Source organism: Serinus canaria, chromosome 1, assembly GCF_022539315.1.
Source record: "Serinus canaria isolate serCan28SL12 chromosome 1, serCan2020, whole genome shotgun sequence".
Classification (NCBI taxonomy): domain Eukaryota; kingdom Metazoa; phylum Chordata; class Aves; order Passeriformes; family Fringillidae; genus Serinus; species Serinus canaria.
The window spans coordinates 21,612,708-21,630,071 of NC_066313.1; the positions used below are offsets into that span (position 1 = coordinate 21,612,708).

General features: G+C 44.6%; 1 protein-coding gene across 2 annotated transcripts; it reads left to right on the forward strand.

Annotated features, from left to right (window-relative positions):
• The first annotated feature begins 41 nt into the window (after nt 1-41).
• QTRT2 (queuine tRNA-ribosyltransferase accessory subunit 2) lies at nt 42-15,143 on the forward strand. Of its 2 annotated transcripts, none has more exons than XM_050977339.1 (8): nt 42-274; nt 1,253-1,308; nt 2,561-2,637; nt 5,227-5,436; nt 7,648-7,847; nt 11,045-11,196; nt 12,658-12,778; nt 13,819-15,143. In XM_050977339.1, the coding sequence occupies exons 1-8, from the start codon at nt 78-80 to the stop codon at nt 14,078-14,080; spliced, it is 1,275 nt and encodes a 424-aa protein (XP_050833296.1). In that variant the 5' UTR covers nt 42-77; the 3' UTR covers nt 14,081-15,143. The 2 variants fall into 2 exon arrangements, with proteins under 2 accessions (XP_050833296.1, XP_050833299.1); XM_050977342.1 differs by lacking the exon at nt 42-274 and adding an exon at nt 3,069-4,622 and having other exon boundaries at nt 1,274-1,308.
• The last annotated feature ends 2,221 nt before the right edge of the window (nt 15,144-17,364 follow it).

Consider the following 17,364-nt stretch of genomic DNA (forward strand, 5'->3'; position numbering starts at 1 on the left):
GGGAAGGGGCGGCCCGCGTTCCCCGCGTCCTCCGCGTCCCATAAGCCCGCGTCCCTAGCCGGCGCCGCGGGGCGAGGATGAGGCTGAAGCTGCTCGGTGCGGGCGGCGGGCGGCTGGGCTCGCTGGCGGGGCTGGGCCGCGGCGGGGCCGGCGCGCTGGAGCTGCCCGGCTGCCTGCTGTACACGCGGACCGGCGCGGCGCCGCACCTCACCCACGACACGCTGCGGGAGGTGCGCGGCGTGCCCGGCGTGGCGCACATCGCCCTGCCCGCCCTGTGAGTACCGCGCCCGCGCCCGGGGCCCTGCTTGTCCACCCGAGGGAGGTGCAGGGGCGGGGTAGGAAAGGTGACGGCAAGGGAGCAGGAGGGCTGCGTGATTTTTAGCGTGTTTAGGCCAAACCCATCGTGGTGACTTCACAGTCATCTTCCTGAGGTGGGCAGCAGAGCGAGGGCGGTGATTCTGCCCCTCTGCTTGGCTGATCCCCCACTGAGAGTGCTGCATCTCGCTCTGCAGCCTGCACCATCAGAAGGATATGGGCCTGTTGGACCAGGTCCTTTAGACCACCACAAAGATGCTCACAGGGCTGCAGCATCACTCCTGTAACAACAGGCAGAGAGATTTGGGGGTGTTCAGCCTGGTTTTACCAGGCTTCTGATACCTTAGGGGGGATTATAGGACAGATGGGGACAGAGCCTGTTGTGGTAGGATTAGTAGTAATGGGTTTAAACTATAAGAGGGTATCTCTTGTAATGAGGGTGGTGAAGCACTGGACCAGGTTGCCCAGAGAGGTGGTAGGTACCCCATACCTGAAGACATTTAATGTAAAATTGGAGCAGCAAGTAACTCTCAAAACTATTTAAGTTGCAACTGAAAGGAAAGATTACATGGTAAAGCTTATGCAATTGTTGAATGATGTGAACACATTACTGATGCTCTTCAAAAAGTCACAGTATAGCTTAATGCTCTCCATCAAGTTAGTGGTCCCTGGTCAGTGCAGGTGAAAGCTTTACTTTTTTGCCACAGAATTATGAGTGCCTCAGGTTATGAGCTGTGATTCTAGAGCTCTGTGACTCTGGCATTTCATTCCATCTGTCCCTGCTTCACTGCCTGACAGCTGGATGGCAAATAACAGCTCAGTGTCAGACTGAGCTGTTATTTGCCATAAGTATGGAAAAGAAAAAGCCTTAGTTATGAAACCACCAATCTCTCTAGTCAGTTGTCTGCTTAGTTAATGTGTTCCTGTATTTCTGCAGAGCAGAAATTCATGATGTCCTGGAAGAGTATAAAGAAGGAGCTGCAAAATTTATGGGTAAAGTATAAGTATTTGCTTGTATATCTGAGAGATGATGCAGGTGGATCCCACTACAGCATGTTCAGGTAGTATAGTAGGCAGAAAGATGTACACTTTGCACATTTAGGGATTTTCTCACTCAAAGTGGCACTAGGGAAGACTTGAAATTGTATGTTGTCACTAGTATGGCCAAAAATCCTTCAGTCAGGCTACAGAGTGATGATGCGTCTGTAATTTCTATAAATTACAGACAGTCCTTTGTGTATGCAATTTAGCACATTTTTCAAGAAAAAAAAAGAGTTGCCTAAGCTTGTTTTGTTTGTTTTAGTTTTTTAAAAAGCTCATAAAAATTTGGGACATGCATTTCATTACATATAAAAAAATTATGGTTTGGCTTTCCAAAGGAAGTTTGCACCAAATTTCAATAAACCATACCTGTTTGGAGCAATTAACTTCTTCAAGAAAAATTTAAAAAATGTCTTTGTCTGGAATTTCCTGGAGGCTTTACCAGTTTCAGTGGCTATCTCTGAAGAGAGGGCTGTATGTCATGGAGATATGCTGTCTAGCTGTCTGACATTTGAAACCTCCAGTCCAGCAGGGATGATAAATTTCTCATTTGTGTAGTTGATACGTTCTCTAACTCTCCTGTTCTCACTCTCACTCAGACAAGTTGCTCAATGAAGTTGTGAATGTCTCATCCATGGAAATGTTCAAGGCCAGGTTGGATAGGACTTAGAGGAGCATGGTCTAGTGGAAGGTGTCCCTGCCCATGAGGCATGATTTCTCATGATTTCTCCCTTCCAAGCCAAACCATTCTATGAGTCTACTTTATCCTTCCTTGGGACTGTTGCTAGTTTGGATTGTGTCAAGTGCCAGGTGTCTCCAGTGTATCAGTTTTCAGTTGAGTGGCCAAGTGAGTCAGCTGTTGGGTCTGGAAAATTTTAATTGGAGTATTGATCAGGAAGTGGAGTATTAATCCACTTCCTGATTAATATTAAATAAATAAATCCCAAAGCAGCTATGCAGGCTGCAGAACCAAAGAGTGTTGTTTCATGGTTTGTCCTGCTCTCCAGGCAGTTAGTAAAGCTGGGGAAGAAATCTGTCGTCTTTGGTGCTGAGAGATAGATGAACACTATTTTTTTGTCAGAATGGATGTATTTGTATGGGGGACGATACCCTGTTCTCTTTTGCAGAGCTGCAAGCCACATCCTTGCCTTGGCTTTGCTTTGGTTCATGAAACTCTGCTCTGGTTCTGCCTCTCTGTTTTCAGGTATGCCGGATGCTGTGCTCTACTGCTCCCTTCATGACCCAGTCACTCCCTGCCCCTCTGGCTACAACACTAACAAGGTACAGTAGCTGCAAAGACTTGAAAGGGTCCACCTAAAGTTCCCAAAAGAAATCTGCCAATCCTCCCTTCATCTTTGTGGGCGTGCTCAGATAGCCATATGACTCGCAAAACAAATCTTTGCATAAAGAGGATTGTCATTTACATGCTCTTACCTCCAACTAAATGAAGGTGTACATGATCTTACTTGGCAGCATGTTCCCTGAATGGTTCCTGAGCAGTTAAGTGGCAATTCAGGTGAACTCTGGGCTACCATGGTGTTGTAGTTTAAATACCAGTAGAAGAAAATACCTGTGATTTGGCATATTTGCTGTACAAGCTTGTGCTTATTCTACAGGCCCACAAAGGGGAAGGACATCAGAATTTTTGCAGGAGAGTGGCTCAGCAATCCAGGAGTGCATAGTTGCAGACATTTGCCTCTTCCACCCCACAGGCTCACACGCTGCTGTCAAATCCACACACTGCCTGCTGCCTGACACAGTTTCATGCTGGAGCTCCTGGCACCTGCTCACATACATCAGTCCCAAGGGCTGTTTGGGTATGGCCACATTTGGTGGAAGGTCACTGAGTGATGGAGGATAACTCCTGCCAGACAGCTATCAGTGTATATTCTTTGCTGCTGGGATCCAGGCTGAGTCCTCTCTCTCTAGAGAGAAGGAATTACCTGAAGCTTGTCCCACTGTTGTGCAGCTTTGAGGTGAGAGCAGCAATCTAAACCTGGGTGTTGGGAGTTTGATTCAGAGGTTTTTGTGTTTTTTAAACAAGCTGGTGAAGATATCTGTCACCTTGTTGTAAGGCCTTCTGCAGCTGGATCTGTACTGACAAATACTTATAAAAGCTTTTTGAAAGCAGTGGGACAGAAAGCTCTGTGCCAGAAAGCCTAGCACTGGCTGGATTTAAATATCACAGGATAATGCTCAGCACTCTAAGCTGCATGGCTATTTTATTTATCAAAGCAGCTTTTTTCCTCTCAAGAACAGAATGAAGGTAACTAGATGTGATTACACTCTGCCCTTTGGCTCAGACAGCTCTGACTTTCCTCTGCCTGCCTTCACCAGCTGTTTCTTGATAGTAAGAGGCAGCAGGTACTGTCTGAGCATCATGCTGCTGCAGAAAAACATACAAACTGAAACTGTGTTTCAGTTATTCTGTAGATGCAAATTTTGGAAATCCTTTTGGAGTTGCTCTTTTTTTTTAGTTGGAAATATGCAAACAATTTTATTGCTTTGGAGGCTTCTAGTTTTATTCAAATTTGGTGAAATTGGCTGATAAGGCCAGAAGTAATCAGGATGGATGGATGGACAGCAGGCATGCAGTATACTTGTGCAGGCTTTGTGGGGACCAGACCAAAAAAAAAAAAAAGGGCTTCTGCTCATATTTTTTGCATCTGCTGATGAAATTCAATTTACAAATTAGTATACATGAGAACTGCACTGCTTAATCTGTCTGTCTGGCACAGGCTAGGAGAATGTGTTTATACCCTCAGGCCCCAAAAAGTGCCTGTAACACTCCAAGCTATATGCTGTTTCTGATGGCTGAAAATCCTTTCTCATTTAAAAAGGCATGAACAGAATTGCAGAATAAAAGAGCTGACTTCCAAAGGGCTCAAGCCCTTTACTTAACCTACTTGAATACCCCTGTAAAGTTTTGGAGCAGCAGTTTCACAAGCCTAACAATGATACAATCAAAGCAGTGGCCAAGTTGCATTCACAGGTTAATGACCGGTTCTGCAAAATAGGCTAAAATGTGAACATTGTATGAATCTGAATGTTTAGTGAATTGAATGGTAATATCTGCTAGGTATTCAGGTAAGATAATCTCCTTGTCCACATGCTTTTGTCTTGCTATAAATTCTTTTGACGGTATCATGGAGTAGCAACGGAAGATGGGGTCCCATGTGTGCTGGCACGATGGGAAGCATGTGAAGAGACAGGGAGGATCGTGTGTGAAATTCTAATGAGCCGTTCCTTACATCGACTTGGTTTGGGTATTTCAGTGCCTTCTAGAGTTGCTGGATTTGGGATCTAAAATAATGTGGGTTCTAAGATTGAGTGCTTAACAAGCTTTTGTATTCTTCCCAGACTGCATGGTTTATATAAATGCATACATTCATGCGTGTTGTGTGAGTTGAGTGCTCAGAAGAGGAAGTGGTTTCTTGGGTTTGCATTTTGTACAGAAAACTAGCAAGTTGTATTTGCCATTGCAGCCTTTGCTGCTTTTTATAAGCTTTTGCTTACTTGACAGCAAGTTTGGTGGTAATTCAAGGGTTTTTTTTTTCCCCAATTCTGGCACTAATCTGTGTGATGAGAGGCCAGCTGCTCTATCTTGGATTTTTAAATATGGAGAAGTCATTGTTGAGAGGGATGGTTTCACCAAAGAGTATCGTAGAAATTTCAGTTCAGTCATTTATCTCCTTTCATTAATTCTTCCAAGTGCAGCTGATTATCTGAGCCATGCTCCAGGGGAACTTATCTAACGAGCTGTCATTCCAGTAGCTGGTGTTTCACCAGACCAGTTCCTTCTTTCTCTCCTTTCACACTGAGGATCTGCTGTCCTTTGCAACTGCTGTTATCCTTGTTCTTCCTGTATAGACGGTCTCCCTGTGGGGAAGCTCAGGGCGCATGGAGATGACAGCTTCCAAGTTCATGGACATCCAGCGGGCCATCCAGCCAGACTGGTTCCAGTGCATCTCTGATGGAGACACCATTTCTGGGGAAGCTGGCAGAAAAAGAGCCGAGAAGTCTGTGGATAGGTCACTTTCCTTCTTGGATATATGCCTTGAGCTGCAAGAAAAATCACCGGTAAGGTCCCCAAGATACTGAGGCAATATCACTGCAAGTGCTTCTTGGTCTGTGCTGCATCCTGGACTAGCCCCAGGAAATTGTAGGAAGTTGTGTCACTCGTATATCAGAGAATGCCCAGCTTACAGTCCAGAATGGGTATAACCAGAAGTGTCGTGGTTTAAGAGGAAATGAAGTTTTTGTGATGGTGTGGGCAAGCCAATCGGTGTTCAGATTTAATATTGGCACCTGGTTTGTCCACTGAGGGCATGGATACGCCTCTGAGAACACAGGGGTTAAAAGCTGTGATCTCCCAGGGGAACTTCCTCTTGGAGTCCCGCTTGAGAGTGAGCAGACCTCCCCCCCCCCGCCCAGATCTGGCTGGGCAGGGGGGGAGGGGAGCCATGTGGCCGGAGAGAGAGAGAGGTAGGCCAGGCCTGGGCCCAAGGGTGGAGGAGAACATCGCAAGGGCTTCAGGCAGCCATCCTCCATTCCACCCCCCCCCCCACCAGAGAGGGAGAGAGAGACAGAGCCGGTGCCGGTGCCTGTGGTGCCTGTGATAGTGGCCCAGCGTGAAGGAGAAGGGGGGGGTGCCCAGCAGGGCAGCCAGGCGTGGGAGTTGATGAAGCAAACCGGCAGAGAGAGCTTGGGACTTTTAACCCCTCCGAGGAAGATGAGAACCTTGCTAATGCTGATTCCTCCTGAAGTTGATGAGATTGAGAAGCTGTTGAGATTGAGAAGATGTTGAGAAAATTCTAGGTGGGTGGAGATGATGGAGTGGCTTTGGGCTGGACTTTTCTTGTGTAGCCACAGCAGAACCACTGGTGTTTCTGTGCCACAGAGACTGCATTCTAGGGGGAGGCGATGGCTCAGAGCCAAGAGAGTGCAGTGATGTGGAGGAGTGTGAACAGAGACGACGGGTGAGGAGGGTGGTGGTGGTGCCCTCCGCTTCGAAGAAGAGAAGAAGAAGAAGACGATCTCTGTTCAAGAGACCCCTCGGCCCCAGGGGGTGAAATTTGGGGGGGACAGCTGTCCCAAAAGGAGAAGGACTGTGCTCCCTTTGGAACTGGTCAAAGTATCCTTAAAATGAAAAACCCTAGAAGCAGCTCTGATCCATGTGCAGTGGTGAGAGCACTGGACATGGAAGTCATGTGGTGCAAGAGGGACTCCTCTCTTCTCGAGAGACTGAGAATCGATTATCTGAAGGGTGGCAGTGGAATTGGAAATTTGGTGGGGGGAGGAGGAAGAATTTGGAAGGTTTTCATCTTGTGTTCTATGTGTTTTGTGTGTCTTCTTTTGTAGTTGTAGGTTAATAAATGTTTTGTTTTCCTTTTAACCTTAAGTTGGAGCCTGCTTTGCTCTGTCTCTGATCATATCTCACAGTAGGTGCCAGGGAAGTAGGTGTTCTTGTGGGGGGCACTGGCATTGTGCCAGGCTCAAACCATGACAAGAACACTGTGAGTTTTCCTTCCTTCCTTTACTAAATCGTCTTCTGCACCAGGATCACCTCTCATCTCTACTCGTTGAGAGCTACATTTTAGGATTTTTCTTTCTGCTTTTGGGTTGTGATGCATTTCACTTACCTTATTATTAGATGTGTTGGCAAAGTGGGATCTTCTTAATCAGATTGAGAAAACCCATCTTTTTGCTTTGAAGTCCCCTTGGTTCCAAGTGAGGGAGGATTTGATAGAATTAGTAAGTGCTATTCTTTATTTCTTCCAGCAGCTTTGAAACTTCCCTCTGTTTTACTGAAAGGAGACGTACAATCTGAGTCTTCACTACAAGGGAAAACAGGTGACCGGAGTTAGTGTTTGGATCTCCTGAAAGGGAGTTCCCTGTGACATCTTGTGTCTGAGAGCCAGGATAATGGCACCTGCTTTGCATTTTGCACTAGCACATCCATTGCTGAGACCCCCATCCATAAAAAGCCATCTACAAAGATGGTGTGTGGTTATTGCCTTCTGTACGGAGGTGGGAAGAGTGGCATCAAAATTCTCAGAGAGTTAGTGTCAAGGCAAGGAGCAGAATCTTGTCTCTACTAATCCCATGTCTGACACATGGCTTCATGGTGTTGTGTGGGGAATAGTTTTACGTGAGATGAAACCCCATGGCTCTGGCAAGTTCCTGGGAATGTGGGGCTTAAGTAGCAGGCATCTGAAGTCTGGGCTGTGAGATGTGTTTGATGCCTTTGGCAGAGCATGCTCTAACACTTGTAGCTTTCTCCTGGGACAGGAACTACAAGGAAGTGTAATGTTTGGGGCAATTGAAGGTGGAGATATCTTGGAAGAGAGGCTCAGATCAGCCAGGGAGACTGCCAAGCGGCCTGTGGGTGGCTTTCTGCTAGACGGCTTCCAGGGAAGTGCCATGGCCAAGGAGACCAAGTTGAAACTGATTGCTTCTGTCACAGCAGAGCTGCCAGAGGATAAACCAAGGTAAGTTGTGTGGGCAACATCCCAAAAAATCCATCTGTTCTATTATGTGGAGCATCTACAGGCTGCTGTGCAGTTTCTCTGTAGGAAATAATCACTGTATTGCACAGCTCTGTGTGTGCCAGGCTGCATAAATTTTACCATTGTCAGGCTGCAGGCTTCAACACTTGTTTCAGATTTTAGCTGCAACTGGCAACAGGCTTTGCTCATACTGCGGGTTTGAGGAAAAGTTTTTAGGTAGAGTTACAGGTAGGATATATCAGGGTTACTTACTGATATATCAGGCCGCATTTGGTGGCCATTGTTTACTTGAAGTTCATCTCAAACAAAAACGTCATTATCAAGGTATTTTACAGGGACTTCTCAGTAAAAGTGTCATGTTTCCAGTTCTCTCTGGCCTGAACTGGCAGATGGCAGAGAGGGGTGCTGGGAGAACCAGCTGGTGCTTGTGACATGGTCTTGGTAGCCAGCTCTGTCCAAGTACCTGAGGCACTGAGCCTGTGCACTACCAGGGTGGTACCGGCTGGCCCAGAATAGTGGTATTCTCTTCTTGGACAGTGTGGGGCTTATTGCATATCTGAGTTGTTAGCTGTGCCCATCAGACCCATCCCAAGGACTGGACAGGAGTGGCAGCTTTCTGAATCCTTACAACTGACTAACAGTAACTAAAGACTTCTTGAAAATGCGTGCTAATATTTGCTAGTGGTTCAGAAGTATAGGGGTTTCTTTCTTGGTTTGAGCTTGCTGGATTGTTCTTACCAGAGCAACTGATACAGAAATAATATGGTTGCTTTTTTCATCATTTCCTGAAGAGAATGACTGAGGCCCCATTGTGTTCCTGCTTCTCTCTGCTAGCAGAGCATTGCTCTGACCTAATGGTGTTTAAAAGGAAATTAAATGCAAGAGCACTGTGTCTGGTGTTGTAGCTTGTTCTTGCTTAGGGGTGCCTGGGGTTTGAATTTTCCTGACAATTAGGAGGCTTGCTGTGTTGTTGCTATCCTGTCTGGTTGAGCTACTTAAAAGATCCCCTGGGAGCATTAGAGTCCAATCTGCTCAGCTAACCTCAGTGTCTACGAGTCTATCTGCCTCATCTATCAAGTAGTTTGTTTGTCTTGTTAAGACAAGTGTTTCTGACCTCTTGATAGGAAGAGAGCTGGTTAGCCCCAGGGGGTATTGGAAGTACCTCACATGAATTTCAGGCAGTCATTGCTCCTGAATCACCCTTGCCATTCTGGCTGGAGAAGTTGTTCTTCATCTCTGTTCTACCCCAGCATGAAATTCTCTAGAAGACAAACACTTTTTGTGCTTCACTCAAGAAGTGGCTGCTTTTTGTGTGACTGTAAAATGATCTTATGAGTGTACTCTTTATAAAGAATCCTTTCATGTACCTAAAGGGGCTGAAGTCACTTGATAAAATTTGTTTTCCTTTCCAATAGCATAAGAACCCTTGCAAGAACAAATGTTTGTCCTTACCTGTGCAGAGATGAGTTTCAGCAAGGCTTTGATCATATATGCAGAGCTACTGTTTTGACATTTGCATTTCATTTTCTCCCTGTCATGGGAACCTGAAACATAAAACACTCATGCTGTAAACTTCTCCTCTCCTTATTCTGTGCTCATCAATTTAATTGGAGTACTTAGAAAAGTGACTAAAAATGGCACCTTGTGACTTCATTTATCAGTCCCTGTGTATTTTCCTAATTATCTGTTTAGCTCATTGCCCTACATTAACTTCTACTGCTTTCAGCCTATGCACCTGCAGGAGAGCAGGCACTGCTCTACTCTGTTACACTTCACCCACCCTCAGTGAAGCTGCCAACTAAATTTGGCTGCCAGCAGGATCTCTATTACCACTGATGGCAATCCAGCCAGGCTCTTCCTGGCTCTTAATGCCATGTCTCAGGAGATGTTACAGCCCACGTTCTTGGGTAAATCATTTGAGCAGTTGGAGTGTAAAAAGAAGGGAAGACTAAAGCAAGGATGTTTTTTCTTTCTAACGATGTTTTTCATTAGTGTGTTCTCCCCCAGGTAGTTTTCCAAGTGCTGTAGGATGTGTCTGTCACCTGAAGGACTTGTATCTTTGACCAGCCATCTACTGCTATCTCTGTTGACACTCTTTTTAAACAGCTAACAAGCAGAAGGGTCCATGTGTCTGGGAATTGGTAGTTCATTGGGTCACAAACAGGACTAAGGAAAATGTCTGTTCTATGACACAGATGTTATGAATCTAATGGTATTTATGTGTATGTGAAAGAAATCACATACAAATCACTTCAAACACAATGAACAGAATGGGGTTTTTCCACAGTAAATGAGGGATTTTTGCCGTCTTCCAAAGGGCAAATAATGAAAAGCCTGTTATGTACTGGGTATGTGGGAGGTGGGGAAGTGGAAGCACATGGAATTCTGAGTGATGACTGTTAGCAGTTGCAGAGATAAGCTACATGTGCTGCACATGACCTGGAGGTCTGTCTTGGTTTGGAAAGACAGATGTCTGCTAAGGAAGGCAGGAGCCTCCCTTGAAATGGAGAATGCAAACCCTCCCCACCCCTCCAAATTGCTATAAATTTTAAATTAAGGGGCTCTCAGGCAAAAAATATGGGAGCAGGAAATGACAGTTTTTTAATAGGGAAGAAAAATAAAAGGATAAAATAAACAATGCAGTACACTAGAACAACACTGACAGAGTCAGAACTCAACCTGACACCCTGTTAGCAGTCCAGTTGGAAATGTGGCTGCAGTCTTCCTGAAGTGTCAGGTGTGGTTCTGCTGGAGCAGAGATCCTGTAGAAAGGGGTGTATTCTTCCTCCAAAGATCCAGTGGAAGAAGAGGCAGCTGCTGTTCCTCTGGGGAATCCAGTGGGAAGCTGTGCTGCTGTGTCAGAATCTCCAGATTATATCTGGGTAGCAATGCTTGGCTCCTCCCTCTGGGCAGAGCATCTCACAATGGGATGTTATAGTTCTTATCAGCCATGCAGTGACATTCAATAGCCTGTTATCAGCAGATGTCATGGGAGGAGGGATTGTGATCACTCAGAGAGAGAGATAAGGCAAACTGCCCACTTGACAAAAGACAACTGCGATACAGATGGTAATACAATATGTCTTGCATTGCAATCTGGAACAAGGTCTTTTCCTTCAGGTACCTGCTTACTTCTACTTAGAATATTGTATATTTTTCTTCCTGTGTGTCTTCTACAGAATCATTCATGGTGTAGGCAAACCAGATGAGGTGCTTGAGTGCATTGAAAGGGGAGTGGACATTTTTGAGAGCTTCTTTCCCTTCCAAGTGACAGAGCGAGGCTGTGCCTTGGTTTTCAGTTATGACTGCCATGCAGATCCTGAAGCAGCAGGTAGGCTTCTTGATGGTTGTTATAGTTTTTGCATTTTGTATTGTGGTAAGAATAATTCATACTTGATAGCAATCTGTATTTGAGGTCTTTGTTCCTGAAATAAGTGCAGTGACCACTAGAAAACCTGTGATTCCACTACCATATGTTACTTATGAAGGTGCGGTGCTTTGGTGTGATATCTGTTGAGTAAAAATTGAGGATTCTGAATGTCTCATTGGCCAAAATATGATGATTAAATATTTGTTTAACGCTTCCTGAATAGGGGGTTTTAGTTTGACACAGTTGGCAAATTTTCTGTTACCATTAGCAGTGAAGGCTGGACCCATTAAGTGATCTCTAGGATTAAATTATTATGTATCTGTTGTAGTAATATATTTTTGAAGTTCTTTTTTCTAGCTGTCAGAAGTTTCCCATTTATTTGGGCAGTTTTCCTCTCTGTCCTTGCATTCATACTTTTGAATCAAAACCAAAATGCTCTGTTCATTATACTGTGAGATGGGAATGTGTATCACCCATTAAAGTACCTATCAAATGTGTTTCAAGCAGCTGTTTTGTTTTGGCCTGTTAAATGGTTTAATACAGGGAAACATTTCATATTTTTTCTCTTTGGTAGAACCTAGTGGCTTTTCATGCCTGGATAATTCAGAGCCAGCTGAATAGAACAGAACATCTTGTTTCTTTGTGCTGGCTGCTTTTTTTTAACCCTTTTCTTTGTTTGTTGTTCTTTATCTTGTCTTACTTTATTCTTAAATTATAAGGCTCTGGGTAATGGCAGTGGTTTTGTCCCCTGTCTGTTTTAAACACGGTAGGCATGGATTATAGAAACAGTAATATTGGTGTTTCAAAACATCTCCTTCTCCTTAAGAGCAAACTCAGAAATGCAAACCTACAAAATCATGGGATGGTTCTTTATTTTTCAGATAGATGCTGAAAAGGCAGGTGTTGACCCACCTCTTCTGAATTAGTGCTACCAGCCTCTTTTGATTCCAGGTTTAAAAAAAAAAAAAAAAAAAAGGGCATCTAAATCCCTGAATGATCACAGCATGGAAAGTAGGAAAGTAGAATGACTGAATGCAGATGAGTTGCCTGTCTACTCTAACAAAATCTCAATAAAATCCATTTGTTCGGGTGGTTGCATTCTATTCAGCATTCAGTTCAGACAAAATACTTTTGACATTTTATAAAGAATTCAACTCAGTAGAGCAGCAAAATTTATACTGTTGTTTCAGCTCTAACTTTTGATTAATTCTAGTTGATTAGTTTTCACTTGTCTCTAGCTGTTTTGGTAATTTAAAAGTGTATTTGTGTTAACTAACCTACAGCAATTTAAAGTAAAATATTTGCTTTCTAGAAAAAAGAGGCGGAAACTTGTGGCAGGAGTTTTCAGCTGGCAAGAAAGTAGCAGAAATATCTTCTGTAAAGGTTGCTACCCTTGCTCTGGTCTTTCTCTCTGTTCTAAAGCTGTTTTAACACAAAATGAGATCCAGGACCTGGAGAAGAATGGTGCTCAAGAAGACCAGGAGGAAGTCTCCAAAGCTGACCCAGAAATGACACCATTTGAGATACCTCTGAAGGATAAAAAGTATGTGAGTTTGTGAGGAGGGTACCTGCAGCTTATGACTAAATATGATGCTTTAGTCCTTTGTATTTATTTGCAACCGGTCAGCAGCTGGGTGAGAAACTTCATAAAACATGAAGCTGTTGAAGAGAGTACTTCTGGACACTGAGCAGATAGTGTGGACAAGCATTCTGGCTTGTTATCAGGCAACAGCCTAGCTCTGAAAGTGCTGTCTTTTGCCTTACCTAGAGCCAGGGGTTTTCTGATCATTTATTCAGCAAACATTCTGTGGTCATAATTATGTCTCAGCTGAAAGACCATAGGTTCACAAAGGTGGTCTGGGAATCACTTTGTTCTTCCACATCTAACTTGGGTTGTCTTGAGATACTAGATTTTATTTAACTGTGGAGACCCTCTACTCTCTGACTCAGTCTGGACAGCTGCAGAGCAGTTCTGCCATTTCTGGATATTGCACAAAAACTTTGGCCATTGTTTCCTTCCTTGTCTTTGTCACAGCTACTTCCAGGCTGTCTGAGTAGACAGTTGTGTTGCTTTGCTCTCACTGTGAAATGGTGCATCTCACAGTAGAGTGGAATACTGTCCTGTGAATAGTAGGATTAGTAAATCTGTGGTTTTGGTGGCTTTCTCCTTCCTAAACTGTGTGATAACTGTCTTGCACTGCAGCTTTTCTGCCAGGGAAGGCACAGATGGGGCCTCTCTGCTGTTAGCTGTGATGTAGTCAGAGTTATTCTGACTTAAATATATGGCCTTTGGGCTCTGAAGTGAGCTCTGGCATGAGGAGGCCTGGGGTTTTCAGCAGCCGTGGTCCTGCACTGTGGCAGGGTGTGGGAGTTACATGATCTTTAAGGTCCCTTCCAACCCAAACCACCTCTGATATCTGATGTGCTTTGTGCCAGTGGTGCTGGTCTGAGTTGTCAGCAAATCTGGATTAAGGGCTTTAAGGCTTAGGTCCCTTCAAAAGGCCAGGTGGTTACAGGGGAACTCTTTATTGCTTGGATGTCTCTTCTTGCCTCTGATGTTACCCAACGTTGCTTCTTCCTTAGGTACCACGATGATTTTGGTCCTTTGCTGGAAGGGTGCAGCTGTTACTGCTGTCAGAGGCACACTCGTGCCTACGTCCATCACCTCCTGGTGACCAACGAGCTGCTGGCCGGTGTCCTGCTCATGATGCACAACTTCCAGCACTACTTTGGTTTCTTCAGTGCCGTTCGGGATGCCTTGAGGGACGGTAAACTGGACCAACTCAAGGAGCTGGTCTTCAGGCAGGCACTGCAAGGCCAGGCAGGTGCCACGCTGAGACAGTGAGCTCAGAGAGGAAGAAGGCTGCAGGCTGCATCCGCATCCAGTGGGACTGTATCACCTGGACCTGTCAGCAGTAAAATGCCTTTAAAATGCCTTTTTTCTTTCCTGGAGGGACCTGAAGGAGACGTTTGAAGGAGATCTCCCTTCCTGGTGGGAAAGGACGATCTTGTTCAAATGCCTCTTTTGGTTAATTGGCTTGGTGCATTCTTGGTGGCCGGAAGAGCCTGGACAGTTCACCAGTAAGACCAGTATGGATGAGTTTTTTTTCAGATACTCACTGTTGGTTTCCCATGTGCAAGGACAGAGTAATTGAACTTGTGATTGAGGATAAAGCAGGGCATATACCTAAAATTAATCCAGCTGCCTGGAGACTCCATAGCTGCTTGGGACTCTTGTTCTATACCCAACAGTAATTATTTTTCTAGAAAAACCTAGTGGTGTCCTAGTCTCTCATCATATATTCCCTTAGTAAGAAATCCCACCTCAGTCTTAACATACTGTCCTTGTAGCCATTGCCAGCATCTGTGTCCTTGGAAAGAACTGACTGGAAGTGCTGCTGTGTCCAGTGGCACAAGGGACTGTGTGTGTGCTCCTCTCTCAGGCCACCCACAGTGCAGAATGTTCTCTGTGCCTGGAAGAAGTCTGCCACCTCAGCCTGGTGTTGAACACCCCTGCCTCAGGCGTGCCATTCAGTGACATTAGAGCCAGAGAGAAAAGAAAGTGTTTAATCCATGTCCTGCTGTAGGGCTTTTTTTTTTTTAAACTCTGCCCTTTTTTCAGATTTCACTCCCGTGTTAGCACATGGGTGACAATGTCTGTGTCATTCTTTCCAGCCACTCTAGCACTGGTTGCAGAGCAGGCTACACAAACGTCACTGTGAGATGGAGCTGTGGAAGGGAAGTGTCATAGGAAAGGACTTCTCGAAAAAATTCTGGTGGGTCCTTGTTTTAGAATATGTTACATTCCTCTTATTCAGTTGGGTTTTTTTACTGCCCCTTGCTGTGGAATCATGGATTTAATAGTTTTATATTTCAAAGCAACAATAAAATACATTTATCATTTGTTACACTGACTCCTCAATATGTGACAGAGAGTTTGAAGTCAAGAAGGTATCTCCTGAAAACGACCTAGCAGGCTGATGGGGAGGGCATTATATGGGAGTATCCTGTCATGGAGCAGATTTCCAAATAATTTGCTTCAAAAAAATGTTGGAAGTCTTGAAGACAGCTGTCTGTCCTTCTCCCCATAAGGACTCTACTACATTAATTAAGCTTGAAAAAATACTACCTTTCGTGGCCTTAAAGCCATTAAGGATTAATCTGTAGTTTGCTCTTCACAATTGCTGCAATACTTTAGATTTTAATACCTCCCATCAGAATGACTTTACCATAGAGTATAAGGGGGTTTTAGTTTCCCTGTCTCTTTGGGCAACTACACAAGGTTGTCATAGTCCTTTATACCATTCTAGCCTTACTCACTCTGTTGCACTAACTACACTTCTGTTCCACAGGATCTTAAAGAAATGGTGCAAGTGCTGCTCTATTGTTTTCAGACAGATTACATAAAATGATTCAGCTACAGAAATGACATAGAGAATTATTGTCCTCACTCCAAGTAATACTTTGTGGTTGTTAAAATTGATACAGCACTGGGAAACTTGGAGATGGTGTCCTGGGTATACAGTGTGAGGTAGAAGGTCTGCCTAACTTAAAGGGCAAGAATTCTAATGAAATTAAAATGGTTTATGTTTCCTTCAAGAGGAATGCAGTGGTAGTGCATGGGACCTTGCAATGCTTGTTTCTGCTGTGCCTGTTTCTACCATGTTGCAAGTGCCTGTGGGGATCTTTTGGGAGAGGACAGGTTTTGAAACTTCTCATTCACTGTCACTCCTGTGTCCACATATTGATTCACCGAAATGCCTGAGTCAGTCCAGCACTTGGGCACCAGGATGGTTGTGTCCAACAGGTCAGTCCTGGATGCTCTGTGACAACACACAGGACAAGGAGTGCAGGTGGTTGTGTCCTCCTCACATTTCCTGCATACTTCTTAGGTTGGTAACCTTACTGCTAGTTTTGGAATTGCTGTTTTATACCTTTTGGGGGCTACTTGTGATCACTCAGTCTCCCCATACTGCCCCACCTCTGTGAATCATTTGGGTTTATTAATTTTTCTTTATCTCTGTCTTGGTTCAGGGCAAATTTGGGAGAGAACCCCCCAAAGGGCTCTTCTAGGAAATCAGATTCTACCACCCCTCCCCCCCAACTAGTCCAAGAGAAAATACTTCAGTGGAGAAAAAGTGGAAAAAAACTGTTTATTAAACAAGAAAACTTAAACAATATTAAATAATAAAACCCCTTGCTGCTCTAAAAGAGATGACAAACCCAGAAGGTCTCCACCCCAGATTTCAGTTCAGCTCACTCAGTCCCTTATCAGTCCCTCCGACGCTGGAAATGCCGTGGCCCAAGCCCGGCCCGGTGGCCACCGATGCGAGCTGCTGGTGCTCTTATGGTTGTTCAGTCCAGAGCAGGTGTGAACAGGTCCAAAGAAGGGGAAAGAAGGAAAAAACTACAGTCCAGGGAACTTCTTTGCCTCAGCTAGCTAAACTAACTAAAAGCAAAAAAAAAAAAAAAAAAAAGAGAGCCCTGTCCCGCCGTCTGTCCATCCGCAGACAACGCAGTCCAGGAGCAGGAATGTGTAGGAGTGAGTTCAGTGTCTGAGCACAAACTGTGCGCCTCCTCTCCCCCCCTCAATCTTTGGAGCAAGTCTTAAAGGTGCAAAACTTACTATTCAGCATACACGGAACAAGACGATTGGGGATAAAAGCATCATATAGTCAACCTAGGACATTCCACCCCTTATCCCCATATCATCAGCTTACTACTAAAACTAATATATATTCTAATGCTACAAACACATACATCATCTATTCAATATACAGCTATACACAGACAATGGTAGTAACATTTAGCAAACAGTGATATTTACACGTAGGTCTCACTCAACAATCAGATCTCCCTGAGGTACACATCGTGTTCTACCATCTCTTTGCATTATCTACCATGTGGAACCTGGTCCCTGAGCAAAGACAACTCTACGAATGGGTTTGTCTGTACTCGAGGCAGAATTAATCTAAACTGTCTTCTCTAATAAACTTCTGACATGTACTACTGGGACTTTGTCTCCATCTACTCTGTGCAAAGGCTCAGATTGGGCAGGGCCCACTCGGTTAGTAGAGCCTCGGGTGTTAACTAGCCAGGTGGCTTTGGCCAGATGCTGCTCCTAGTTTT